Consider the following 27,872-nt stretch of genomic DNA (forward strand, 5'->3'; position numbering starts at 1 on the left):
CAACAGACCATGGAGGTCTAAGTCCTCGCGCGATGTATTTCCTAATACATTTCAGAACTATCTTTCCTACAGAAAAATCAAAAGTATGGACACTTCATTATACTCCATAAATATTATTGTTTTCTTAGACTGGCCAAGTAACCATCAAGCTATGCTTATCCAGTCGTGGCAAAGCCTAAGAAACCTGGAATCGGGCGCTATTTCGATAAAATGTTTCACAATAAGTGTATATAATAATTTATACAATAATTCACCAAAAAAGAGAATCACCTCTAAATTATAGTTAATTGCCTAATTAATATCATAACATAAATTGTAACCTATTTATTTTTATTCACCTGAAACTACTTTAAAACATTTAATTATGATAAAATATAATAATTACAACCTCCTGGCAATAGAAAATTATAATAATATTCTGATTTTCCAAGTTTTCCCCTTTGTTTATATATACAATATAATAAATATTGTACAATGTCGTGGCAAATACAACGACAAGAAACTACACATTTCAATACTCCCAAGATCTACGTGGATATAAAAATATCTCTACAATAGAGAATCCTTCCTTGTGACAGGCGCTACAAAAATTATGGCATTTCTGATATAGAGGATTCATAAATGCAAGGGACCTGATAAAACAGGAAATTTCTACAACTACGGATTTCCTCTTAAAAGATCTTGTGACATAAAATAACCCATAATTTTGAAATGAAAATATATATTTATGAAAATATCGATAGGTTTTATGAGTCGCAGTCCACCCTCAAGCATCTACATGTGGCAGTTCTCCGTCTCGTATGTTGTATTACTAACGGCAATTAAGTCAATCCTGATTTTACGTTGTACTGTCACGATAGCAAATACCGTTATTAACTTTAAATAGTGTCTGTGATAGCTGTTACTAACACTGTCACCACGGAATCTTGGCTATAGAGTTATTCATTGATTTTTATTTTTCTGATTAAAAAATCATTTCAACTTTATAGACATGCAGTGCTTATTTGAGATCCATTATCGTATTATCGGAGGCGCAGTTTTTGATAATATAAACTATCGATTTAAAATTCGAGTGTTAACTATCATATCGATTAAATAAACTTTTCTAATTTCTTCTATATATAGGTCCAATAATATTATTATAAGGGCTTAGAAATTCTATTCAGCGTTTTTGAGGTCGAACGCTCAAGTATTGATTTATTTTAACAATTCACGTGCATTCGGAGTTGAGGTAAGTATGGACAGGCAACCTAGAAAATGTAATTTTGGAAAATCATTTTGTGTACATACGTTGGTTTAAGGGGGAAAGGAGGCATGACCCCCTCCAAAACTTATGCCAGGAAACTCACACGTCAAGCCTGTCTAGGAGGAATGTTTTGAACCCAATAGTAATAATCGATTTTCACAATTTCATTTAATATAATAGATTTCTAAAAATACCTTCCCACCCCAATCTTCAGAAAGTTTTACAAAAAAACCTAACATCCCAGAATACCGAGGAAAAATAATATACTGCCATATTTTTCCCTTTGGTATTTGAGGTAGCTTTGTATATAGAGTGATACCAAAAATGAGGCTGAATTTTAGATAAAATTTCTTCCTGTTCAAAAGAGAATCTTTTTAACCCTTCGCAGGGCGCGGTCAAGGATTCTCAAAATCGGGGCGCGGTGAGCCTGACAGGCACACGATACATAAAAATTCCCAAAGTCCCTAAATCGCCGTATTTAATTAAACAAAAAATTACCGATCATCTTGATGATGTAGACAATTAGGGATTAATGTAAAATAAATTTAAAACATTTCTTATTATTTATTTAGGTACAGAAACTAAAAAAAGTCAGAAAGCGGAATTCGCATATCATGGTTATGAATATAATCAAAATAGGACCTTTTATCCTAAAAAAAAATTCAAAAAGGGGGTCAGACATAAGTTGAAATGTGTGGGGGCAGAAATAAGTCGGATTCATCGTCCATCAAAGCCGATGAAGGCTCGCAAGAAAAGGCTGAAAAGCATGTTGCATAGAGTGGTTACGCATGAGGGGCAAATTCCTTGGTTGCAATTCACACAGGAGTAGTTCGTGAGCCGACGTATTTCTGTTTCCGCCATGCAATCACAACATATGGACCGCTTTTGGAGGTGGAGAGGGGTTGATTTTGGACGATTATCAGGTTGGCGGGATCTTGAGACGAATTTTCAAGATGTGAAGGCCGGATTTCAGCAGGCTTCTTCGCTGAAGTTGTCCGATTCATAGTTCATGTGACAATTCTTTGGGGAAAACTCTTCTTGGAATTCATTCTAATTGATTCCCAAGGTGAATAACCGAGGAATTGATCCCTCCCAAGTTCAACATAATGCAGAGAACAGTCATTGGCCAACGATGTGTATTTCGCTGCACGTTTTATGTGGCGTACATTTGGTTAGCAGTGTCACCTCCAGTTTTGTGAGCATTATAATACGTTATGACCTCAGGTTTTTTTTCTCCAGCATTTTTATCAATGGCTTTGGTTCCGAGCATAGAAGAAACCAGGAGTAATTCTTCGCAATAATTCTTGCATGTGACGTAGGTTGCCAACACCTTTTCGTCGTTGAAACCAAAAAGGCCGGAATATTGTGGTCTCCCTATAGAATATCCCTATCAAAGAAATACTGAAACAACGATTGAAGAATTAAACAAAAAATTAAGAGGGGCGATGAACCTGAAAGACCAGAAAGGCGCGGTGAGCCTGACAGGCACACGATCCTCATACCGTTTATGATAATGGTACCTGACGAAAATTACTCAAACACAAGTATCGAAAAACAGGGAAGTGCTTGAATTTACTATCTAAAGGGAAAAATATTGACCTTAGGTTTGAAACGTAATCGGGCGCGGTGAGCCTGTCAGATCAAAACATGTGTGACGCACTTTCTTGATGGCAGAAGATGAACTGACTGGGCGGGTTGGAACCACCCCACAAAGTTAGGAAACTAGCCGATTTGGCCAGAACCAGGTACCAATCCTTCCATAATAAATTTCCCAACCACCCAAACCAAATCATTTCTAACCTGGCTTCTACTTTACTACCTAATAATCCTCCAAGGCGTCTGAAAAGAAGATGGCCTCAAGATCTTCTCCTTTAGAAATGTTTTTTGGAGTTCTACCAATGGGTAGATTCTGCTCATGTTTGTATCATGTCATTATATCACTTACAGCAAATTTACTAGATGTGTATTTATGTATACAGTTGTAAATAACAATAAATAAATTATTTAAAAAAAAAAAACTTTTTTTTTATGGTCTTCAAGCGTTAATGAAACTAATTGATTTGTATTCCTCAGAAAAATGAAGAGAAAATATTAATTACCTCAGTGACCAGGCTCTGCTGCTTATGATTTTCATAAATTTTTGTTTTTGAATAGATTAGTAATTGAGTTAATCATGGCCATCTGTAACCAATGACAACTTCAGTTGTTTTTCAATTTGTCCAATTTATAAAGTTGTAATCTAGTTTTATAGATAACGAAGTGCAATTTATACTATGTCAAATATTTTAACTCTTTTATCTCTGTCCTGTCAGCAGACTTTTATGAAAGCTGTCCGAAAATTAACACTGATACTGGTGCTGAACCTCTCAGGTCCAGGAGTAAGTTTATTTGTACCTACCATTAAACTAATATGGTTAGGGATCTTCTAACACTTACATCATCCTAACAAAGATAACCAAAGCTAACAACAGTGTTCTTTCCTCCCAAGGAAAGTCTTAGGTCTCAGACACCACAAAAGCAATCCTGTAATACTGCATTAGGGATAAAATAACAACAAAAAAACAAACCATTACTTCAAGGAAGTTCTTACTAACTTGCAACAATCATAAGTCGGACAGTAGTCAAGAACAGACTGACATTGATTAGTAATTTAGTAGTAGTCATCTATTAGTGATAGTATTTCAAAGGCTGATGACATATATATAAGCAGTTCCTATTTCTGGTTTTTAAAATAAGTTTATATCAATTTTGTATAAAAAAATCTTCTGAAACAAATATTAATAAGAATTAATCCCTCAGTTTTCAAATATTTTGCTTATAGTGAAAATCCTTCCTACTTTCATATATTCCTATACATTTTGGAGCTCTTCCCTCATCTTCAGGATAATACATCTTGTACATAATCCAAATCCATATAAAATACTTTCTCATAATTTAGTTCATGTATAATGTACACTACTCATTTTTTTCATTTTCACCACCATGAATATCTCATTACTTCAGAGATCTAGTGCCAACATTCGAGGGACTTTGAGGGGTACCAGCATTGACTGTTAATGTGAGAAGTATAACCACACTTAGGATTAACAAACAAAATTAAAATATTTGAAGGATTCACTACTTCAACAAGTTTGTATGAAAGTTTAAATACAAATTTAATTTTCAAATCATTCTAATATAGAAATCTAGTTGCTTTATTCTTCATAGTTAATTACATGAACAAAATGGTTTAATTTGATATAAAAAATTTTAATAACAACTCTTGAACTTCATACTGAAGATATTGACAACGTAATGACAATCCTTTAATTACTAACAGAGCCAACATGACTTAGTTGAAGCAGTTTCTTAATTTCTTAAATTTGTTTTGAACATAAGCCACTTAGTTTTTATTAAATACAAAACAAAAGCTTTATATTTAAAAGATGCTTTAAAAATAATAACAATAAATACTTCAATAAGACTTACCTCATAAAAAACTATATAACTATAAAAATATTTGAATATCCTGTTAAAATTAGAGAGTAAACAAGCAGCAGTAATATAAAACAAAACAAAAAACAATTTAACATTGATGTCTATAATCCGGAAGCATAACACAACTACAATGATTATACATTTCTTCATACCAGAAAAATATAAATAAAATTTATAGAGATATAAGTATGTACAAAAAGGATAAACCTAATTTTAATTATTTAAAAATACAATATTCAAACATATAAAATAGGAATAAATAATAGGGTTACTTAGGTAAAACTGTACAATACCAAAGTGTAATAAAGAAAATGTATAAAAAGAAATATTAAATATGATAAGTACAAAATTCTTAATATATATATATAAATATATACATATACATACAAAAAAGTTATTCCTTAACACCAACAAGAACACTACATTCTAAAGTCCTATGTTTTAAATTAATCAATAAATCAAGTAAGAAAAATCAGAACCCATTAAAAACTACGTTATGTATCCAGTTTGAATAAATAATAATTAACATTCAAATCTTTCAACAATTCACTTAACCTTAAGAGGTATTAACCATTATATCACTAATATACCACTTATTGCTCCGGTTGAAGAATATACAAAAGCTCAAGGCATATATAAAAATAATTTAATATCTTTAAGTTGAACAAAACAATTTATATTACACATAGTATTATTTTTTATACTCAGGTCAAAAATTACAACAATATATTTAAATGGAAATTATAGACTAGAACATCAATTCAAAAAAATTATATGAAGCATTTATAAAAGCGATAAACAATCGAATTAAGAGCAATTATCAACCAAATTTGCAATGTAAGAAGTAGAGTGAGAAAGTTAAACATTAAAAGAATAATAATAGCAAATCGTAGCAGTAAAGCAATAATTCATAAAATTTGGCCACATTTTTAAACAGCCAACAATAATTATTCGTATAATCAAAATTGAATTTATTATAAATATTTACATATGTATTTTATATACAAAAGTCATAGTAACCATCATGCTTTTTCTAAAAAAGTTATTTGAAACATTTCTCCTACTGTTTTAATTTTTAAATCGCAACACTAATCTAAAAAATATATACATAAAAGTGATTGCACATTTGAGTATTTAAGGATTTAAAAACAAAAAATAAATCACTGCACTTATATGTACAACTTAAACACTATTCGCATTGGCTAAAATTTGTTGAAAGTTTTAGGGAACACAATTACACATTCTAATCTAAGCTTAGATTATTGTTACAGGTTCTTCTGAAGAAACGACAAAAGCATTGTTTCATAATGTTTACTAGCATCGAGGGATCTTAGGCTGTGTCTTTCAGTGGGATAAACCTAGAAATATAAATAAGAAATTATCGTGCTTTCACATAGCTCATTAATTCATTTTTTATAACAAATTTATTATAATAACGTATTGTACTAATAGCAAAAAATTGTGAGAATTACTTGTAGCTGATAGGGTTTTCCTCTTCTTACAAGCTGGCTAATAAGTGAACTAGTGTGTGTAAAATGAACATTTTCATCAAGGAGTCCATGAACAATTAATAATCGATTTTCTCTGAAAAAGTTTATAATATATTAGAAAAAAAAATAACACACCAACACTGTAGTATGTATATGATAAATTAGAATTAAAAAAATATCAAAATTCAGGAAGAAACAAGCAAAATCTAAAAGAAACACTTTCAAAGATAATAGTAATGCAAGAACAATAGAATCCTGCTGCAAACTGTCCAGATTTATGTCATAAAAAAAAAGAAAGAAATTAAAAACATTTTTTTCACAGAGCTTTCAGAATACTTTCAGCACTTAAATAATGTTGAAACGTTTTTATTTGGAAAAGTTGAAAAAGTTTACGAACATATAAAGTTCTTTTAGCAACTGATTCTTGTAATTAAGAAATGAATAAATTTGGAGAATCTAAGTGTGGAACTAGAATGATTAACGCAGACGTTTAAAATTTAAAAATAGTAAAAAATAAATAAATAAAATTAACACAAAATTTGAATGAATAATTGGAAAATTTAAATAATTGAGGCCTTCTCATTTCCAATATGGTGTTCCATTTAAAAAGAAGACTTAAAACATATGGCTAATTAGCCATGCCAGCACCCGAGTGGCCGAGAAAACAAATCCACTCACACTCACCAACCAGCCTTGGTCAGAGGCGATCTTTTTTTTATTCTGCAAGGGATCGTGAGTGAGTAAGGACGCTGCCGAAGAGCCTTCCGGTAGCCGAGGAGAGGGTGGAGAAGGGGACATGGAAGGGAAGAAACAGAAAGCATTAAGGCACAGAGTAAGTCCACATAATTAATACCATCATCATCATCAACAGTCATTATCATCATTAAACCCCAGTCAAAATTAATTAATTATCTCTAGCAATAAATGTTTTATTTCAGCCACCCCTTATCCATTTAATAACAATAGATTTAGTGTTTAACCACTATCTCTTGTTCAACCAACCTCTATAAATAAATTCTCTTTCTGTCACCTCATGCTTTATTTTATTCAATTAATTTCATACAGTCCACTACAAATTCAAACAATTGATGCCAATCAAACTCAACTTTTATACCAATCCTTAATATCATTTTGTAGTAAATAATAAACTCACTCATCAGGAAATTGGTTGACATATGTCAAGATCGATCCATTTTTATAACCTTGAGGATTGTTGCTTGGTAGATCCATATATCTTTCGGTATATCCTGTATCGTAAAGTGCCCAAGATGTAACAGGAGCACCAGCTACTGCCACCTAATTAATGAAAATTAATAATAAATCCTTATGAAGTATTTTTTTTTATTGTCATTGTTTAAAGAGGAAGGATAGTTAATCAATAACTTCATGACTAATTCTAATTCTTACATGAAAGAATGTATTCCATAATCCATAACACAATGAATTAAACAAAAATGATTAGGGTTCATTTTTGTTTAATTCATTAATTCATTAATTCAGCTTTTCAACATTAGAGACATGATCAAAGAAAGTTTAATGAACTATACATTGCAGTGTTATAAACAAACCAACAATTTAATTCAATAAAATTCAGTAAATTCATAGTAAAAAAAATTAAAGATAATTTAAAAATTTCAAGTAGGGCACAATATGAGTAATAGAGTTAATATTTCAATTTTCACATAGGCTGCAGATGGGAAAACTAGTAAAATTACAAATAATTTTTTTCCTAAAGTAATAGTTAAGACAACTGCACCTCAATAAATAGCACCAATATTACTACTATTAATTGCAATAAACAAACATTGAACTTTCAGTTGTACTAAAAACATTAAAACCACATTTTTAGTAGCGTAAGCTTTTTGGGTATAGTTAATAAATAAATTGAACAATGTTTTATTTATCACTTTGTCATACAACAATAATTATTTAAATAATATCTAAGATTTTTATGTCTCATTTTCTTTCATTGGTTTGCTTATTAGACTAAAAAAACTTTAACTGAAATGATTTTTTTCCCTTCTTAATGGGCAACTCAGTTAATTAGAAGCACTCTTAATCAACTACAAAATGATTCAGATTTTTCTGTATTATTTAAAATAGAAGACAAATAAGATGCTTTATTATATAATGATTCATTACATACCAGTGAGGCAATATAAACTGCTGAGTGAAAAATTTATATATTACTCATCAAGTCAATGCTTAATATTTAGTTCAAACAGTTCAGGATTGAACCTTTTTAGAATCAGTGAGGTTCCATATTATCCAGTAAACATGAAATAGATAGTAAGTAAATATAACTTATAATCTTTGTAATTATCGTGATAAATTTCTAATTTATTATCAAAAATAAAGCATCGAAGATGTCATAATAATAACAAGGTAAAAAAGTATATGATTTAATGATAATAAAAAAGTCAAGATATAATAGTAAAATAAATATTTACTTTAAAAACATCAGGATGCTGAGCAAGACCCATGAGGCTCAAATAACCACCATAAGACCATCCAAATATGGCTACACGAGACATATCAACAAAACTCACTTCTTTAGAGAGCCACGTCAACATTTCTATTTGGTCTTCTAATTCTACTGTTCCCTAAAAACAAATCATTTTATTTTATATATAAACAACAAATATTGATTACAAAATACAGTGAAACTTCTACATAACTGACATTCACAGGGATGATTATTTTGTCTGTTATAAGGAGGTTTCCATTAGAAGGGGTTAACATAAAAAGAACACAAAAATGAAATAATAGAATTATTTATAGATCATTACTTAAAACTGTGATGCCTCATAAATCTGAATAAACCAATAATTATACAATTAAAAAAAAAAAGTATTGGAATATTAAGGTGAAGATATTTCCAATGGATTTTTTTTTTCATAAAAAACACATTTTTTTACTTTTAGCAATGTTTCGTTATATGTTTCTCCATCTTCAGGTTATCCAATTCCTGATTTAGATTTAACTTTATCCATTTCTTAATTAAAATATTAAAAATAATGATAATAATTTATATAATACAACAATTTTATTGATTTTATAAATAATTATCATTATTGACAAAATTTTAATTCAGAAATGGACCAAGTTAATTATAAATAATTGGATAACCCAAAGTCAGGGGAAAATATCCTGAAATGCTGTTGAAAGCAATAATGGTGTTTTTATGAAAAACTCCATAGGAAATATCTTCACCTTAAAATTCAAATACATAAACAATTAACTTCCTAGTTAATAATCAAGAAAAAAAAGTCATTCAACCATTATTCTATAGACATCTCGTATCAACTATCATTTTATATATACACATGCAATTTGTGACCTGAAAAATTTATTCCTGGCATTGTGAGTTAGTATATTCATATTTCATAACCTTGTCCATTATAGTGAACAGTGGTGATGAGGAATTAAATTGGTGTTCACATTCAGAGAGGAGGGTTTCAAATGCATTAAAGAGGTGCTTTGCTTTGGCCTAAATAAAATTGTTCTTTAAAAAAAGTTTCTATTAGAAAAGGGTTAGGGGAAGTCTCACATTATTCATTTTTGGTAATAAATAGTGAGAATTATGCCCACACACTAGATTACTAGTTGACCTACTATTAAATATTATTTTTTTATGTTCCATCCTAAGGGAATCCAATATATATATCCAATAATCCAATTTATTAGCATAGAAAAGTAGTTAGCAACATAATCCAGTATTCTCTATTCTATGATAAGGTCCCTAAGTTGAAAACTAGTTTAGTTACTACTTTCTCAATATTGCAATGAAGAAAAATGTTAAATTCTTACTACTTCCTAATCCAATCAATCATTCAGAATTTCAAATCTGTTATTATCAACAAACTTCGGAGATAATGGTTCAAGATCCAGCGTTTATATTCGCTTATGCCACTGTCTTGCAGGTATGATAGTGAAGTATATTTAGTTTTCTACTTTCACTTATGGAATACTGTGTTTTCAATTTCATTTCTATGTAAGAAAAAGTGCCAGAGAAGGTACGATCTCAGGTTTACCATTTGTCAAATGACACATAAAATTATCAAGCAATGTGAGATAAATGTGTAACATTTTCAATCCTACATAAAATAAAAACATTAATCTTTCAATGCCTCCTTTTTTTAAGTCACTAAAAAATGGCTAACCCACAGATAAGTCAAGATTGAAAGAAATACTCCAATTTTGAATAAATTCTAATCGCCGAGTGGTCTAGCATCATCATAAAGCAAAACGTCACTCCTAGCAGTATAAGCATAAATGATTAACTGGTAATGAAGTCCAACAGAATATGTCCTCTAGAATCACCAATAAATGGTTTCATAAATCTAGTGAGGTTCATTCTTACTTTTTTCACGCCCTTTACACTAATGTGCAAGGAAATTGATTCTCTGAACAAACTGTGCAGCTGTTTGAATCCTTCTCATAATACGTAATATATTTGTAACTTTTATAAGGAACAGGCTGAAGTACTTTCTCTCCACTTATCCAATAAACATTGGTATGACTATCAGCTTAACACGATCAATATTGCTTCCCATTCCTAATTTCAACCTGTCGTCCCCCCACCCTCCTCCTTCTTCCTTCTAATCTCTTTTTTTCAAACTTCACATAACCATTCCCATTTGTATACAACCAAACCTAATAAATACATTTTTTACTCTAAAGACCTCCAAAGTAAATAATGTTATGACTAAATCAAAACCTAGTTTAAATTGATGGAATGCTTATTCATATATATATATATTTGTTTTAATGTTACTCACAGATAAATAAGTTAATACAACTGTCTACTATACAGAAGTTTCTTTGTATACATATAAATAAATAATATTGCCTATATAATAACTAATAATACTTCAATAAGAATTTATTTTACCATCCTGTGTTTGATGTGTGATTCAAATGCCAAACCTCTGTGATATGAACCTCGCGAATCAATAGCAATAACACAATACCCTTGTGATGCCAGCATATGTAGTCTGAGGTATCTTAAATCCTGTAAAACAAAAGAATGTTACAACTTGAATACTTATTGTTAATAAAACTAAAGGTGGCCAGTGTGAAGGAAGAGTAGTAATACCCTCTTCAAGTTCAACCAATTTCATTCAAAATATGTTTTCCTAAACGAAAGGGAGTGAATATATTAAAAAAATAAATTGTAGCCTAACTTGTATAGATTATGCCAGATTATCTATGAAATATAATGTTTACATTTACCCTTATTAGTTTACCTAAAAAATAAAGTTAAGATATGGGATTTGGTTGAAAATATTAAGATGTTACTGTACAATTCAAGAGAAAAATACATGAGACTTCACATTAGCACACCATGATGACCTGATAAAGAAGGTAAAACAACTTTAACTTTGTTTAGTAAAAATGTAATATCAAAAAATGAATTGGTAACATATTTAATAATTAAATTTATAAATAACTTTCTATCATAATAAAATTCAGAAATTCCATGGCTAAGAATCTGGACAAGACTAACTCCATTAGACATTCAACACTTAATTTTATTTTTAAGTATTATCTACAATATTCATGAAAAATGTTTTTATAAAGTCCAAACAGATCTCTTATAATAGAAATAGAAACATAAGAATACAATACCTTAAAAGTATTAGTGACAACTTGGACTTCTGGTCCTCCATAGACATTCAGGACGGTTGGATATTTCTGACCAGGAACTGCATTGTAAGGACGTAAAACCATTGCATATAGAACATCACCTGATGAGATTTCATGACTGTACAAATCAGGTGCTGGAACTGGATTTTCTAAAACTATATAGTTCATCAATAGCACGATGGTATTAAATAAAATAACAAGTATATACTAAAACAATATGTTGTAAATACAGTTCCAAAAACTCCTTTCTTTATCCAATAATAATCAAAATCATTCTTATAATTAACATTTTAATTCACTAGATTTATTAATAAGATGTATGGGAACAGAAGTTGACAAACTGGACACACTTGAAATTCCAAGAAAGTGAATAATCTCAAAAGAAAAAATGGTCTAATAAAAAAAAAAAAATATGATCATAACAATATCCCTCCTCTATAGTTCAATGTACTTAACAGGCAAAAAATAAGATAGATGGAAATTTTCATGAGATAAGATAAGAAATTAGAATTGATAAATAGGATTTGGTCTGGGTGCAGTCAATTAAATCTCAATTAGTAAATTGGTGTACTATTTGAGTTTTAATTGACCGCACCCGGACCAAATCCCATTTATTGATACACACAGTCAATCACCAATCTTCCAGAAATGAGAATTGATGGGATATAATAAAATAGAATCAACACTAACCTCAAGTTATATTCCATTCATGAATTGAGCGGTCTATAAATGTTACGAGTTTAAATGCTGATCCTGGTAATATTTATCATTGATCTGGTTGCAACAAAAATAAACAGTTTTATAAAGAAAGAAAAATAAATAAATTTCGGATATAAATCAAATATAATAAAGGAATAGATCAATTAATTCAGCAAACAGGATATTTATTTTACTATTATTAAACCTTAACAACAAAAAAACTAATTTTGAAGATCAAAAAAATATATTTGAAGGTCAGAAGAAACATTCCAAAAATTTTTTTATCACAACCACATAGTATCTCATATATCACAACTACTGAATTTAGGAAAAACATCAAAATTCAACACAGGGGATACATCCAAATTTATTCTTTTTGTGGTATACAGTGTTTATGGGGATATCTATACTGCAATAATGATACAATAGATGATTTTTTCTCTCAACTCAAAATTAATTACTCAGGACCTCCAAGAAATAAATATTAAATAACCCAGACAGGGATCGAACTCACATTCTTCACAACTGTCTTAACCTCTAGTTCATACAGTTATATAAGAAATTTAAGTGAGTAGTAACGATGTAAAGATAAGGTAATGAACAGTAATAATCTAAAAATATACATACTATACTTATTTAGTTTAATAAATATATATTATATATTACCTTGAGGTTCAACAAGATGTCCGATAGGGGTTAAAGTAATGCCATCAACAGTTGCATCAGTATGGGTAATCCTGAATACTAAGCAGGCTGGTAATTTTTTAATATTTGAATATGTAGCAACGCATATGGAACAGTCCTGAAATTAAATGATTAACCAATGTAAAATCCAGAAAATTATTGAATGGATGTTAACTGGAACTTTAATAATTTAGTCTGATGAAAATATCAAATATGTGATACAAGACCGCAACACACCAGCAATCAATCCAGTAGTTATAAAGTTTAGCCATAACCAAAAAAAAGTAAACCCCTTTAAAGTGTTATTGCTCTGACCAAGGACTAGGAATTATTATTAGTATAAAACAAAATAAACAACAAAGCTGTGGTCAGTTCATCTATCGGACAAGTTTCTTGAGGGTAAGAAACTAAACATTGTCATTGGAATAAAATGCAAATAGTTTTTGAAATTATTACAGTGTTTGGTAATCTTCAATAGTTAATTATAGCAACTGACTTCTGCTTGTTCAAGGAATACAGCACACCAAAGGGGCATCTATCAGCATTGATTGGGCAGATAACCTAAATATGCTAAAGAATAAAACGTTTATAAAACCTTTCACTTCTTTCATTTATGTTCATATAGTTCAAAAATCAGGGTATAAAATAAGAGGTGGTAAATACAACCACATAAACAAGCTTTGATAACAATTACATATTGGAAGGGATGGTAGAAACTGTATTGAATAAAATATGATACAGCTAAATAAAAAAAAATTGAAATTCAGATTAGTACCCACTTCAACTAGTTTGTCAGGGTGCATAGCTGGTCTTGAACTCATATTCGATAGTTTAATAATTTAAATTAATTTTAGTTATTACTATATTATATTATGTTATAACGATTAATTCAACTTACTTCATTAATTTCAACTTTATAAGAAAAACCAGTATGAGTTAAAAGCCTGACTTGCCCAGGATAATAAATAGAAACAACATAGAGGTGTTTTTCAAGTGGTGTCTCCTTAAGTCCAGTAAAATAGACAAGTCCCCTTTCAGAATCAACCCAAAGACCTTCATCTAGAACTGCCCAGTCTCCGGAAGTTAAAGCAACAACTGAAGTGCTGCGACACTTCACTAAAATAAAATAAATATATCTTTATTAATGCTATTGTATTGCAATATAAATGTAACATTATTTCATACAAATATAGAAAATTTACAAAACAAATATAGCAAAAAAAATGTATACAAATTTTTATTATTTCGTTTTCCAGAATAAACTAATAATAACATTTATTACTCTCTCCATGAACTGATTAGTGACTTCAAGCTTAGAAATCACAGATGATCACATCAGTTACACTTAAATCTGAACTGATAATTGATAAATGTAATGCTGAAACATGCACTGGCTGTAGCCTCACATATCTACCTCGTCAGTGATCACATACAAAGCCTATACACTCTGGCAGTGATGCATTAGTAATTATATCATCAACATGTAAAGAATATATTCCTCTTTATGGTATATATAATTACACCATTGTTAAATGTTTAAACAAATCGATTTGCTTTCATTTCCCTTTTCTATTCACAGAATCATATTGGGTTTCATGGGTACCACTGACCCGATGAGCCAATCTTTCTAACCACAAATGATGTTTATAATCCAACTCGATTTTACAACGATAACAGGCCAAAGTGTTCAGTTATTGCAACTTAGACCCTATTCATCAGTGATAGACACTATTATCACTACTAGTTAAATACAAATGTCATAAACAAAATTAACAAATCTTAAAAACAGCCGTAAATTAAATAATTAAAACTATGTCATTGCATCATCAAAAAAATCAAAACCTATTAGAATAAACTCTTGTTACTACGAATTCCTCATTATAGGGAATTAAAATCATATTTTCTCAAAAAAATATATTGATTTTCCAATCGCATCTTCATTATAATGGAATAATTCCTTTAGTATAAACTGTGAACTATTTTTAGACCTCTAGTGAAAAATAACTTGCTTACAACGAGCTTAAAAGACATAGTATAAATTAACATTAATCAATTATTAATAATATAATGACAATTATATAATATAATTAAATTAATAACAGTTTATTGTCAATTTCAACAGTTCCCTTGAACTCAATGAATTGGGTCACTGAATGTTAAATGGGCAGTTCTCCACTGGAACTTTTGGAAAATTAAAAAAAAAATGTTTAATTTTTTTCCAGCCAAGAATAATTGTAAAATAAATAACAGTATCTTCCGACTTTATTATAGCTTTCAGTATAAATCTTCAATATGACAGAAAATTTAAAGAAATATTCAAGTCAACAAATTTAAGAATCAATTCACAAATCAAATAAAATAACTCATATCTCATGTTAAGTATAAAACTCATATATTCATTGAGTATAATATGTAAAATTTCAATAAAAACAACCTAAATTAATAAAAAATATTGAAATGAATATATGAATTCTACTTTTGCTTTATTGTATTGATTTCACATAACATATAAAATTTAGATTCAACAAAATAAGAGAAAAATAAGCTAAGTTTGGTGGAAAATTCTTACTTTCACTGTCATCGAATGTAGCATCAATACCATTACTAATTGATGAAAGGTGTGCAGTGACCAGATAAAGATGCCGAAAACCTGTCTCCTCACTTGCCCAAATAAATGTCATTTTTCCACCCTCCATTGTCGGCATTATATATAATAAATCGCTCACCTAAAGTATAAAAAAAAAATTCTACAAGTAAAGCCAGCACTAATGAAATAAACAGAAAAAATTGTCTCTACCTGCAAATAAACTGTAATCATTAATAATATATTATACTTTAAGATAAATTATATGATATGATCATTAAATATACAGTAGGTTTTATGCCTTAATATCCAAACTAACTAATTAATACATCTACATTTATAAATATAATCAAGTTGGTCATACATTAATGAAATAAATATAAATTAATCTTAAATTACAAACAACATACATTTATCCATATATCTGATGTTTGCCTTGCAATAACATGGACGAGGGGTGAACCTGGATCATCTAGTCTCCCATCTAAACGTGAGTAAACATTAGGGGGAGGTTCAACGAAGCTCTCTAACGGTATAACAACAAGTTCTAACCGTTTCTGCCTTCTATCCAATAACTCTAGCCATATACTGAAAAAGTAAATAAAACAGTAAATTACTAAGTTTTTTTTTCATATTGTAAAAGCTTCTGATGGATTTCGTATCTAAGACACATTGATAACAGATAGAAATAAAAAAGTCTGTTATTATTCACGTGTAATTGAATAAAATTAAAATCAAATCAATGATAGTTAAGAAAATTAAGATACTCTTTAGAATTACTTACTAGTTTGAATCAGGTGTCCATCCAGCTCTAACAATGTATTCAACCCAAGGAAACATCTGAGAAATAGGCTGTCCTAATTCCAAAATTCGTGATCTTAATATTTCATTTTCACTAACAGTTAATTCAATCAACTTAAAATTTGATTTGGAATTTGGAGACCCAGCCCGTGGGAACCTAAAACAAAATTAGCTCAAGCTTTGAGACAATCTAATAATATAACTTAAAATTAAGGTATACTAAACGTCATGATTCCATAACAGAGAAACATAATCAACATTATAAAATAATTGAGCTACCAGAGTTGATTTCTATAAACCATGACAATTAACACTTAATTTTCATCAATATTTTTTTTAGTGAAATTGAGGCTTATCAGTAATTATGCAACACTATACTTGCCAAATTAGCTACACTTGGCAAAATTTATTTCAAAGAGGCACAAGTGAAATAATACAAAAATGAACATACCCTCGGGTTAGAAACAAAAGTGATCAAGTAATTTTGATAAAAATAGCACTTGACCTCTTTTACTGCCAACTTAATGACATTAAAATAGTTCCACAAACAATTAAATTTGTAAAAATAATAAGACAACTAAATATAAAAATCAGCTTTACCTGTATTGTTCAACTTCACCATTTGGCAGATAAGTAGAAGAAGGAAAAGTATAAATATTTACTTCGCTGTCATCGACCTCTTCGTACAGAATCCTATAAAGTCCATCTAAAAAATGTCAAAATTAGATGTAAATTAAATTATATGAAATAAAAGTTAAGACATCAAAACGTGGCCCTTGTGTCCACTTGGACCTCTAACTCACTAAAAATCTTAATATATTTTTTGGACTGCTACTCAAGATATTTTTAAGTCTTCTTTACATCCATCATTAATTTTTAAAAACCTGTGCATGTCTTTTAATCCTTCCATTATTTCTATAACATTCTGTAGAAAGCTTCCCCTCTCAGCTATTTGCAACTTCTGTCTCTTAGCTCTCATCTCTATACTACAAATTACAATTTTCAACTTCCTGTTTTCTTTCATGTTCAAAGCATTGAAATGGTGGCGAGAGGCATACTTCGATAGTTTCATAAAATAAAGCTAATATACAAAGGATTGATCGAAAAGTTAAGAATTTATATTAGGCCAATCTTCAAACGAAAGTATGAAGTCAAACCAAATATGCAACATTCTAGAAGCATAATTTTCAAATTGATAAGTCAGACTAGTTTATCCCTCAAGAATTCTCGCATTAAATATATTTCCTTCTTTTTCATTCATTCAAAATATAAGGGATATCATGCTCATTTGTATAAACAATACAATATTATCAAAAAAGTTTATTGAACACACACACACAATTAATAAAGCTGCATACTTTATAAAGACTAGCTTTAAGTAACAGTTATAAGTAATTATGTTGCCCCTCTAGAAAATTTCACTTTAGTTTTACAGTTAAAATAAGTTATCAATAAACGTATATTAACCCTGAAATGTACTTACACACATCATAGCTAGGCCATATATGAACGGATGTTTTGGGTAGGCTATGAATTTTTGGTAGGAGTCCGTGGTTGGAGTAATTAGAGATACAAATATTGGAACAGTTTCCTCATAAAAACATTACATATGCATGCACACTAAACATATTTGGTACAGTATTTTATCAATATTTTGAGCTCCAATTGTACTAACCATTCTTAGAATATCTGTGTGATTCATGCAATAAAACCTATGAATCGGTATTTAGCTCAAAATATTGTTTTAAAAGACAAATAGACTAAACACATTTTCAGGATCTTGAATTAGACTTGTTTCAAAACATTCATGGTATCTAGTTGAATAATTCGAGCCATTAAAACTAAAAATCGGCCGAGCCGTTCCCTTAAATGTCACATACATACAAACGGACAGATTATAATAAATATCTAAAAACATTATTATTCATATTTCAAAGTGTTTTAAGATTAGGCATGAGAAAGAACAAAACAAGTGATATATTAAGTGGCGCTGCGGAAGCTTAACTTAAAATAAGATTTGACCAGCACCTAATTTTTGCACAGAAGCTAACCTTAAAATAAGATTTGACTAGCACCTAATTTCTGCACTATCTCAAAACTGTTTAATTTTTTTCCATGGAATATACTTGAGTATTGATCTCCACATTGTAAACTTTAAAACCCAATTTTTACCTCATGATCTCACTTCTATCAGAGTTTTGAAAATTTTTTTTTAATAACTTTTATTAAATTTTCAGTAAGAATTTAAGAATTGAAATTGAGAATCATAACTTATTCAAGAAATTCCCTTTCTTTTGTTACCTTTTTCATAAAAATGTATCACTCTTAAAAGCACGAAAAGGGATCGATACGACCATGTTATATATATTGTAATATCCTCTTTTTTAATCAATAGTTGATTTTTATATATAAATGATTTTAGTTATGTTTTTATTTAATGTATACCATTTCAGTATTGTTTATTTGTTATGTTAAATAAAAAATGCAAGCTAACCAATTCTGTTCGGTAAAATATGCAGTCACAAAAAATATCGTATAAAGCCAAGATGGCGGCAGGTCAAAAGTTTGTTGAATCGCGGCCATGTCGAGAAGATTTAAATATTTTAAAAAACTTTATATTCACTTTCCATCATAATTGAAATTACAATACATTTAAGAAAAAATAGAAGCTAAGAATAAATATTAAAGAAAATGATTCATAAAGGAAATTAAAAGAAAAACTCAAAACCGTAGAGCTACAATCGATGTTGGGAACAAGCACCTATAGAAGGGGAAGGAGAAGGAAGAGAGCTTGGTTTTTGGATTCATTTGTTGCTTAGGCGGGAGATAGATATCGCCTAGAGGCAGGATGTCCTGTAGATCCCTTAGCTACTCTAAGTGGTAGACATCTTGAAAAAAGAAGACATTGAAGAGTCTCTCAAGAAGAAAAAGGGACTCTTTGACTGAATCGCCAAACAACAAACTTTGGTGGATGAGAAGTGAGTCGAAAACTGTCAGGGAACCAATGCTATCTTTCATTAATGTTTGTTTGCAGAAAGTTTGCCAACAGTCAGTGTTTGTTTGTTGAGAAAATCATCAAAAGAAGATTCTATGAAATTGGTTAGTTTTGTTCTACCTAAAATTAAATACATTTGTAAAAGAGATATTAATTTAAATTAAGTGTTATTAAAAATTAATGTTCTGATTGCCTAGAAACTCATCCTGGGATTAAGATTCAAAATGATATAAAATTCTACTATCTATTTAATATTTAAGCTTTTAATTTGAACCCAAATTATACTTTAGATATGAGAATTAAGTTAAAACTATCAATTTTCGTTTTTATTCACTTTAAATAATTCTTGAATATTACAATATTTACAATCGTTATGATTTAAAAATACAAGATGTTATGTGAAAATAGAACATATTACCAACATAGTATTAATATACTTAAATGTAACTGAGTAATTAATTTATTAATACCTTTGGACTCTGGTTGCCACCAAAGACCTTGATAACGATTGAACTCTTCCTGGATTACATATGATGGGTTTCCAGATGATAAAGGATCATCAGCTATGTTTCTACCTCCTCTATGAGAAAAGGTCAAACGCTCAGATATTCCTAAAAAAAAAGAAGAGAAATACTGAAAAAAATTAAGCAATAAAAGTAAATAAGGATATTTAAAAAAAAAATGCAAGTAATTAAGTTATATAAATACTTAAAATAATCATTATAAAAAATTAATATATTTAACCAATAAAAAGAAAATATTTAAATTGTTGTATAGGTTTACAAGAACAGTAAGGTTGTATATTTATCAAGAGGTCACCATATTAAAGTCAAAGTGATGATATTCAGTTAATGAGATTAAATAATGAAAGACAAAATTTATTCCAACAAAATATGATCATCATTGTTAGAAATTTAGTATTTTTAGAAAATAATCGAATGCCAAAAAATAATACTATATTTCATTAGTAAGTTTGCTAGATGCAGAGGGTCCACAAGAGCTTAAATTGTCATGTAAGTGTTTAAATGTTCAAGCACAGTTATATGCATGGAAAGTTGAGTAAGACATTGCTTGCTTCAGGTGGTTTCATTCTCTATTCAATACTAGAGCTCTTTCATAATTGCTAGAACATGACGAAAATGCATTCAAACACAGGCTTCTTTACAAAAAAACAGCCAGCACCACAAATATTCATTTTCAAATAAAATGTGGCCAGGTCCAGTGAAGTCAATCATATAAGAGGATTTTGTCCACATAACCACAAAAAAACACAGGTTTAGTGTCAACCATCATATTTTAACAGTTGTGGTGAAACGAATTTTTGTTTTTTTCTCCTCAAAACTGTTGCAAAGTGGACCTGAGCCGGTTAATACCTAAGCTACTTGATTGTTCTAGCTATTCCATGAGTTTTTATAAATTTATAAGGCCATATTATTACCACCTAATACCAGATAAGTAACTATACAATATAATATATGGAAAGTAACAAACACAAATGCTTACTATATCCAAAGACATACTGGTCATGAAGTATTATCATTCATTAGACGTAAAATATTTACTACATAACTAATCATAAAAACAGATGGATCAATCTTTAGAAAAAAAAAAAATACCAGAGGGTTCATGAGCCACCCAAATATCACAGTTTGAAACAAATGCCACCAGATCAGGGTTTGAAGGGCAAATGAGAGGATTTAACTTGGCACCTAGTGTTCCAGTCCTTAGCTCTGAAGGAAATAACGGCCCATTCTAGAAAAATCAAAACATTTAAATGACTAGAAGAGATATCTCAAGTAGTGATAAAATTCTAAAATAGTAATTAAAAATCTCATAAAACTAATTCATTGTAATTGATCTTACACTCTAAATTAAACAATTAACAGTTTTATTTTATTGATGAAGTATCAATTAAATAACTTTTCGATAGAAGTATATTAAAACCCAAGTTTTAAATCAGCCTAAACCAATTATAATGTAGATAATATTTTGACTGATACCCTGAAAAAAATTATTTTCTCACTCTATTCCTCTCCCTCTTTCTCCATACATACACTTGAACTCATTCCTCCTCATTTTCTAATAAAAACCTTATTCAATTAATACACTTTGTAACAAGATCATAAAAAAAACACACTGTGGTCTTAGTACGGAGTGCTGATGCAGAGCTGTAAAGTACAAAATGCAGTGAGGGTTTCTCGTAGTAACTGGGGAGCTGCTTCTGGCTACAGATATGTCCTGAGAGACAACTAGATTATAAATGAAGCATGACGAACACTCAATGAGCGGAATCACTTCCACCATCTGGTGATAAGTTTAAGAAACATACAATCACATTTATTGAATAGAAACTTATTTATTTGCTCTTTTGGTTTCATCAACACAGCAATGTTAACTTTGAATGGTAAACACAATTATTGAAGTATAGTGATGCTCTACAAATAAATATTATGCTTAAGACATTATGACTAGAAAAAAAGGGCTGAGCTCACTTGACCAGTTTTTTGGTAGTCATGATCTCTGAGACCAAATGCCTGGCTTATTATTCACCTGGCACCAGCTTTCTTTTCCTTTCGACTGATGTGAAGTTCGTCCCTTCGCTTCTTTCTCCTCTCAACTAGCTTGAATTTTGTCTATCAGCTCGGTTTCCCTCCTTTTTTCCTATCTACTCGGCTGAAGATCATCCATTAGCACTGTCCCTCTTACTACCCTCAATAACTCACTTCAACTCTTAATAATACTGCAAGTGATTTCCTTAAAGCCTCACCTTGCGTTCCATCTATAGCTTTTCTGAACTGATCTTTACTGTAGTCTCTGGTCAATAACAAAGACACCAGTGAATAGAGGAGTGAGTCAAATATAAACATTTTTGGTATCCCTTATAAAGGAAAATTACTATTAATTATATCTCACATATAAAGAATACTCCTTGTGCATACAATGTTAGAGAAGATACAATATTATTAATCATATCACTCTCAGATAAGATTGTATATTATTATATTATTGTCTCTCTCATACAGAGGATAGTATATTATTTAGTTTTATGTAAAATTAGTTATATAAAATTCTCACATTAAGGAATGTTAAAATATATATCTGATCGATCTCAACTAACCCACTTTGGTCTCTCACACAAGAGTAAAGAAGTCGTTGAGATATTGGAAATAACTGCACTTGAGCAAGTACAACAAGCTGAAATAGACAGCTCAACTTCATCAAGTAACCTACCAAAATGAAACATTCCTTTTTGTATTCTTAAATAAACCTAAAATTATTGTGGCTTAAGACTGATTTAGAAACAAATTCCAAAATGAAAATAAAATTTTTAAAAAACTACCTATACATGGAATTTAACATACTTGAACTAATCATTTTCAACAATGGAATACACACATTTAGAATGAATATAAAATAGTTAAGAGTTCAATAATGGTATTGGATAGTTAAAGGAAATATTTTCAAGGTTTGATAAACTTGGTTTTACCCTATGTGGATTATCTATACACTGGTATAGTGTTCCAGCAGCAGGAAAAACAATTTTTCCAGAACTAGGATGTAACTCATAAGACGTTATACCCCAAGTAGTCAAACGTTTTCTTTCTAGCAGTAACTGCTCTTCTCTAGTAGACCGGTTTATAGAAGGTGTATTCTGAAAATTGAATTCCAAAAGCTGCTGCCAGTGAAGCTTACCCATCACCTAAAAAAAAGTTAAATAAAATAAAACTAATAATACCATCAAACGTAATATAAAACAGAAATATAATTGAATAGTTATTTTAGAAATAGCATAATCCTCAAAAATAGGTTTTGAGTAGTCCATAAAAAGCTCTTTTAACACTACGATTTGAGAGCTTGACAATTACAAAATATTCCACAATAAAATTCTAGAATGATAATTCAAATTGATTTTCTGAAAGTAGAAAACAATTTTATAAATGATTTTTACCTTCAGAAAATCAATATTGCAATTAAAAAGTATAAATAAATCATTAATTGTGGACTTGTTGCCTTTCTAAAATAAACAATTCAATTAAGTAAATATTTATCAACAGTAAATATGTTTATTAATATTCATAAATGACTAAATAGGGGGAAAATGGTTCAGAATAACCATAAGGCTCATATCAGTTGCAACCAGAATTGTAGAAGGCTTGTGATAATACACAGTGATAAGCCATATTTAATCCCCCACAACCTTAACTTCAGTTTCCTTAAAGAGAACACCATTTCTCTTTTATTTATCTAAACAAGGCTAAAGGAAATATTTTTCAGTGCTTAGTGATTTGGAAAAAATACTCTGTAGTTCCTGGAATCGAACCTGTGACATTTTTAAATACTTTATATTCAGAATTGCTAAATATTATGCTATTGAGTAGGTCATAATAAACATATAATTAATTTTATGTTTAAAGTACTATGAATTTAAAAGTACTTCTTCTGAATTTAATAATTTGTAGACATAGCTGCTATCTAACCAAAATTTATAGATTTATTACAGGTACTTTTAAAATTATTAATACTGAATAAATCAACCTGAGAATAAATAAAACACACACACAAAAAAAAAGAAAAGTCTATTTGTAACAAATAAATTGGATCAAAAAGAATAGCTACAGTTGTTGAAAATGAAAACTTTCTATGGTAACATAAAAACAGGAATGGACATGTTGAAGTTTATAGGAAATAATTTAAATATTTTTGATATATTATAAAGTAGATGATTTCTACGACAGTGAAGTTTTATTTATTTTTAATTTGGTGCTGTATTGAAACAATCAGGACATCTTATGATCTTTGCCAGAACAGACAATGACATCCAGATTTAGTCACTTTTATAATTCTAAAGACATCAAAATTAGTACAAATTTAAAATACTTTTCTTTACCCGGGTTTCTTCTCCAGGAATATCAGCATAATGAAGGGTTGTTTCCCAACCATTTGTAAGAGTTCCCAAAAAAAATATTCGTGTGGAACCATCAGATAAAGTCCGAAAAGAAATGGATGTTGGAACTACAGTCGATATTGATGCTAAGTGACGACGCAATTCACATAATGTATACTTTAATTCCGTCCAAGACTTTTTATCATTACTGTTACCTCCATCCTCCATCTCACAATGAGGAACTGTATAAATAAGAAATAATTAGATCATTATAACTATTCTTAAACTATGACATACAAAATCATTTGTAAAAATTCTAACAATTTAAGGAACTTAGTAATAACATAATCTCTTCTGAATAAAAGATAATGACTACTGCAATGATAAGGCCTTCATTGTAACCAAGCTAAAAGCAAAATAATGTGATAAAAAGTTTGACAAAAAGTACAAGTATTGGTACAAATATTACACCATTTATTGTAATTAAGATAACAATAAAGCTTACAGGTATTGCAAGAATATATTCATTTAGGCTACCAAAAGCAAAAAAATAAATGAAAGAACAAAAAAATAAAGGAAAAAAAATCTTTAAAGTATTTATTTTGAAGGGATTTAGGTTAGGCCAACGTAATTTAAAAAAGGGTGCTGCAGAAATAATGAATTATAAGAAAACTTATAAAACATTATGCACAAACATTTACTTACTCACTTCTAATCCAACTTCTTATTTGAACCACCTTATTTATAAATTACGTCAGCTGTAATTCCTAACCACATCGCCCGCTCACAAGTGGGACCAATGCCCTCAATTACTTGAAATTAAGGTAAAGAAATTATTAATAAAATTTATAATATAATCCTTATTTAACAACTTTTATTTAACAATGCTTATTTTTTTTTTTTTTTTTTAGAGAAACCAACCCTGATGTACAATTTCCAATTAAATGTTAACCTAACATAACCACAGTAGAGGTAACAAAGATAGGTAGGGGGTAACGTTTATTTTGGGTGATAGTGTTCTGTCGATAGTTAAATGATGATTATTTGAAATGAGAAATATTTTAAAATAATTATTATATAATAATAAGGTAATTGTTCTCTGTAATGGGTTTATAATTTTAGTTGTCACCACTTAGATAAAACTTGAAATAGTCTTAGTGTTAATTAACTACTGTGAAGAATCAATTTTCTTTTTACTGATTGACACTGAATGACTTTTTTTATTTCAACCATTAGACTGAAAAGATAGAATATTGTCATTATTGCAGTATGTCTTGTAATTTTAAGTAGATCAATTGATAGGTACTATATGAATTTATCAAAGCATACTAAAATCAGCCATTAGTGGTACATTAAACAAAAAGTCTATGAGGAAAAATACTAGGGCCAGTAGATTGTTAATCATCTTTGACTAATTGATCCTATCTCTCATTCAGTACAAAATCATTCTGATTAAATATGTATATGGCAATGAAAACATCCGGCTCCTCAAGCTGAATAATATTCTTCATAAAAATTCAATAATTATACCACAAGGCCTTGTGTCCGATCCAAGCCAACAGGTTGTCGGTCTAGATCAAAAGAAACCAGACTGTATGCTGGATGGCAACTTCCACACAAAAGTCATTGATATTCACTCAGTTTTGAATATCCCATGATGGAGTGGTAAATTAAGAATTTAATTGAACTAATTTGTTCATATTAGGATTACCACCTAAAAAATAAAATATTCTTACACTTTTTTTCTCAGTAAATTTTAAAAGCCAGTAGACTTTAGAAAAATGTCTGGACATGACATCAATTCTGTATTTTAAGTTCAATATGTCGGCATCATTCAGTAGATCACTAGTTCTGTATCAACTACAATTTTTTAAAATGGTATGAATCCAGTTCTTACATGGTAATCCAGGTGCGTTCTATTGCAACAACTAAGGAAGCTTCTAAAAAATGATGATTTTCATCTGTGTACTTTGTGACAGATACTGGTAGCTCTGCTTATGGATCCGTCCCTAATCAGATAGGCCAATTGGCTTTGCCACTGGATCAGGCCGCCCGACATAGTGGAGTAAATCCATCGATTTTTTTAGTAGATCCAGGAGGACATGCTTGGAAGCTTAGTCTACTAAACTAGACACTAAATGGATGAGCCAAGGATTTCAGTGTTTTATGTAGATAACTAAATTTTGCTTGACTATTGTTCTGACATTTCCAAATATCCTTCACTAATACCCTTTCTCTCACCAGTTAGCCGCTAATGTATGGGTAAGGTTCACAGATTTTAGCAAAAATACTATATTGGGTTAGTATACATTTACAGAGTCCTTTTGCCTAGCTGTTAAATTATCAAACTACTGTTACAAGTTATTTTTCAGTGAGGTATGCTTATTATTAAGTAAACTGTTACTTTAACATTATCATTATGATGTTTGGTTGTTTGACAAATGCTTTAGATGTTTGATTTAAGTGTAGTATTGATTTTATAAGCATTCGGCATGATTAAATTAACTGAAGTAGTTAATTTATTCTTTACAGGAAGATCATTACCTACAATGAAACTCCTCAGCCTTTATTCTGGTTTCTCTAAACTGTTTCTACCTCAAGTTCAGCCAGTTCGTCACCGTTATTATGCAAACAAAATTGCCAAAGGACCAATAGTATCAAGATATGGTTATGAAGATAAAATTTTGCAACGTGGGCTCCTTCCTCATGTAGATGGAACAAAATTACCAATGCCTGTGTACAGACCCAAAAATCCTTGGAATGAAAGAAGAGCATTGTTTGGTCAAAATGATTATATCGATATCTTAGGAGATGAAAAACTTCATCCTACAAGGATTCTATATCACGTGCCTAGTTGGCTCAAAGGATTCAGGGGTAACGAGTTTCAGGTTTTGCTACGTAAAAGGAAAATGCTTTCAAATGGTATTTATCCCATTGCTAGGCCTACTAAGTGGTCTCAGTTACATAAAAGGATAAAGCACATTTATAAATATTTAAATAGAAAAACAAAAACTTTTTATAGTAAAAATAAATAAACTTAAACTTTGTTACTTTAATAAAAAAAGATTTTTTTAGCTCTATTTGTTTTATTAATATTTTGGTGTAAATAAAATCTTGGTTCAAATGAATATAATAATTCACTGTTTTTCAATCTATAGAACATACTTGTAATGAACATCATAATATATTTATTTGATAATTGAAAGTAAATATATAAATTTATTATAAGTGTTTGTTTGTTATTAATGATTTTAAATCCTTAAATTTTTATTTTGAGGGGAAATAGTTTTCAGAACAGATGGATATTACTTAAAGTTTTAATTGAAATATAATGGATATGATTGTCAAAAAATTAAAATGGT

The 27,872-nt window shown here is 29.6% G+C and overlaps 2 protein-coding genes and 1 long non-coding RNA gene across 10 annotated transcripts; 2 read left to right on the forward strand and 1 right to left on the reverse strand.

Annotated features, from left to right (window-relative positions):
• The first annotated feature begins 3,449 nt into the window (after positions 1-3,449).
• LOC106686121 (uncharacterized) lies at positions 3,450-6,119 on the forward strand. The gene is made up of 2 exons (XR_001343953.2): positions 3,450-3,624; positions 5,995-6,119. It is a non-coding gene; the product is annotated as an uncharacterized lncRNA (long non-coding RNA).
• On the reverse strand, positions 4,811-25,355 carry LOC106686118 (dipeptidyl peptidase 9). Of its 3 annotated transcripts, XM_014429262.3 has the most exons (18): positions 25,016-25,133; positions 24,832-24,916; positions 24,514-24,752; positions 23,113-23,325; positions 21,242-21,377; positions 20,096-20,236; positions 17,231-17,336; positions 16,614-16,787; positions 16,240-16,417; positions 15,815-15,971; positions 14,144-14,361; positions 13,228-13,363; positions 11,845-12,017; positions 11,108-11,227; positions 8,664-8,816; positions 7,367-7,509; positions 6,196-6,307; positions 4,811-6,081 (listed from the first exon to the last, which is right to left on the reverse strand). In XM_014429262.3, exons 2-18 carry the CDS (start codon positions 24,854-24,856, stop codon positions 5,989-5,991), a joined length of 2,517 nt encoding a protein of 838 aa, XP_014284748.1. In that variant the 5' UTR covers positions 24,857-24,916; positions 25,016-25,133; the 3' UTR covers positions 4,811-5,988. The 3 variants fall into 3 exon arrangements, with proteins under 3 accessions (XP_014284748.1, XP_024214917.1, XP_014284749.1); XM_024359149.2 differs by lacking the exons at positions 24,832-24,916; positions 25,016-25,133 and adding an exon at positions 25,220-25,355; XM_014429263.2 differs by lacking the exons at positions 24,832-24,916; positions 25,016-25,133 and adding an exon at positions 25,216-25,345.
• mRpL51 (mitochondrial ribosomal protein L51) lies at positions 25,237-27,738 on the forward strand. Of its 6 annotated transcripts, none has more exons than XM_014429266.2 (3): positions 25,237-25,334; positions 25,422-25,495; positions 27,043-27,738. In XM_014429266.2, the coding sequence occupies exon 3, from the start codon at positions 27,060-27,062 to the stop codon at positions 27,543-27,545; it is 486 nt and encodes a 161-aa protein (XP_014284752.1). In that variant the 5' UTR covers positions 25,237-25,334; positions 25,422-25,495; positions 27,043-27,059; the 3' UTR covers positions 27,546-27,738. The 6 variants fall into 6 exon arrangements, with proteins under 6 accessions (XP_014284752.1, XP_014284753.1, XP_066905875.1 ...); XM_014429267.2 differs by having other exon boundaries at positions 25,422-25,482; XM_067049774.1 differs by having other exon boundaries at positions 25,245-25,334; positions 25,422-25,598.
• Positions 27,739-27,872: the final 134 nt, after the last annotated feature.

This window comes from Halyomorpha halys, unplaced genomic scaffold (genome assembly GCF_000696795.3).
Source record: "Halyomorpha halys isolate HHAL.00 unplaced genomic scaffold, Hhal_1.1 Scaffold780.1, whole genome shotgun sequence".
In the NCBI taxonomy this organism is placed as follows: Eukaryota; Metazoa; Arthropoda; class Insecta; order Hemiptera; family Pentatomidae; genus Halyomorpha; species Halyomorpha halys.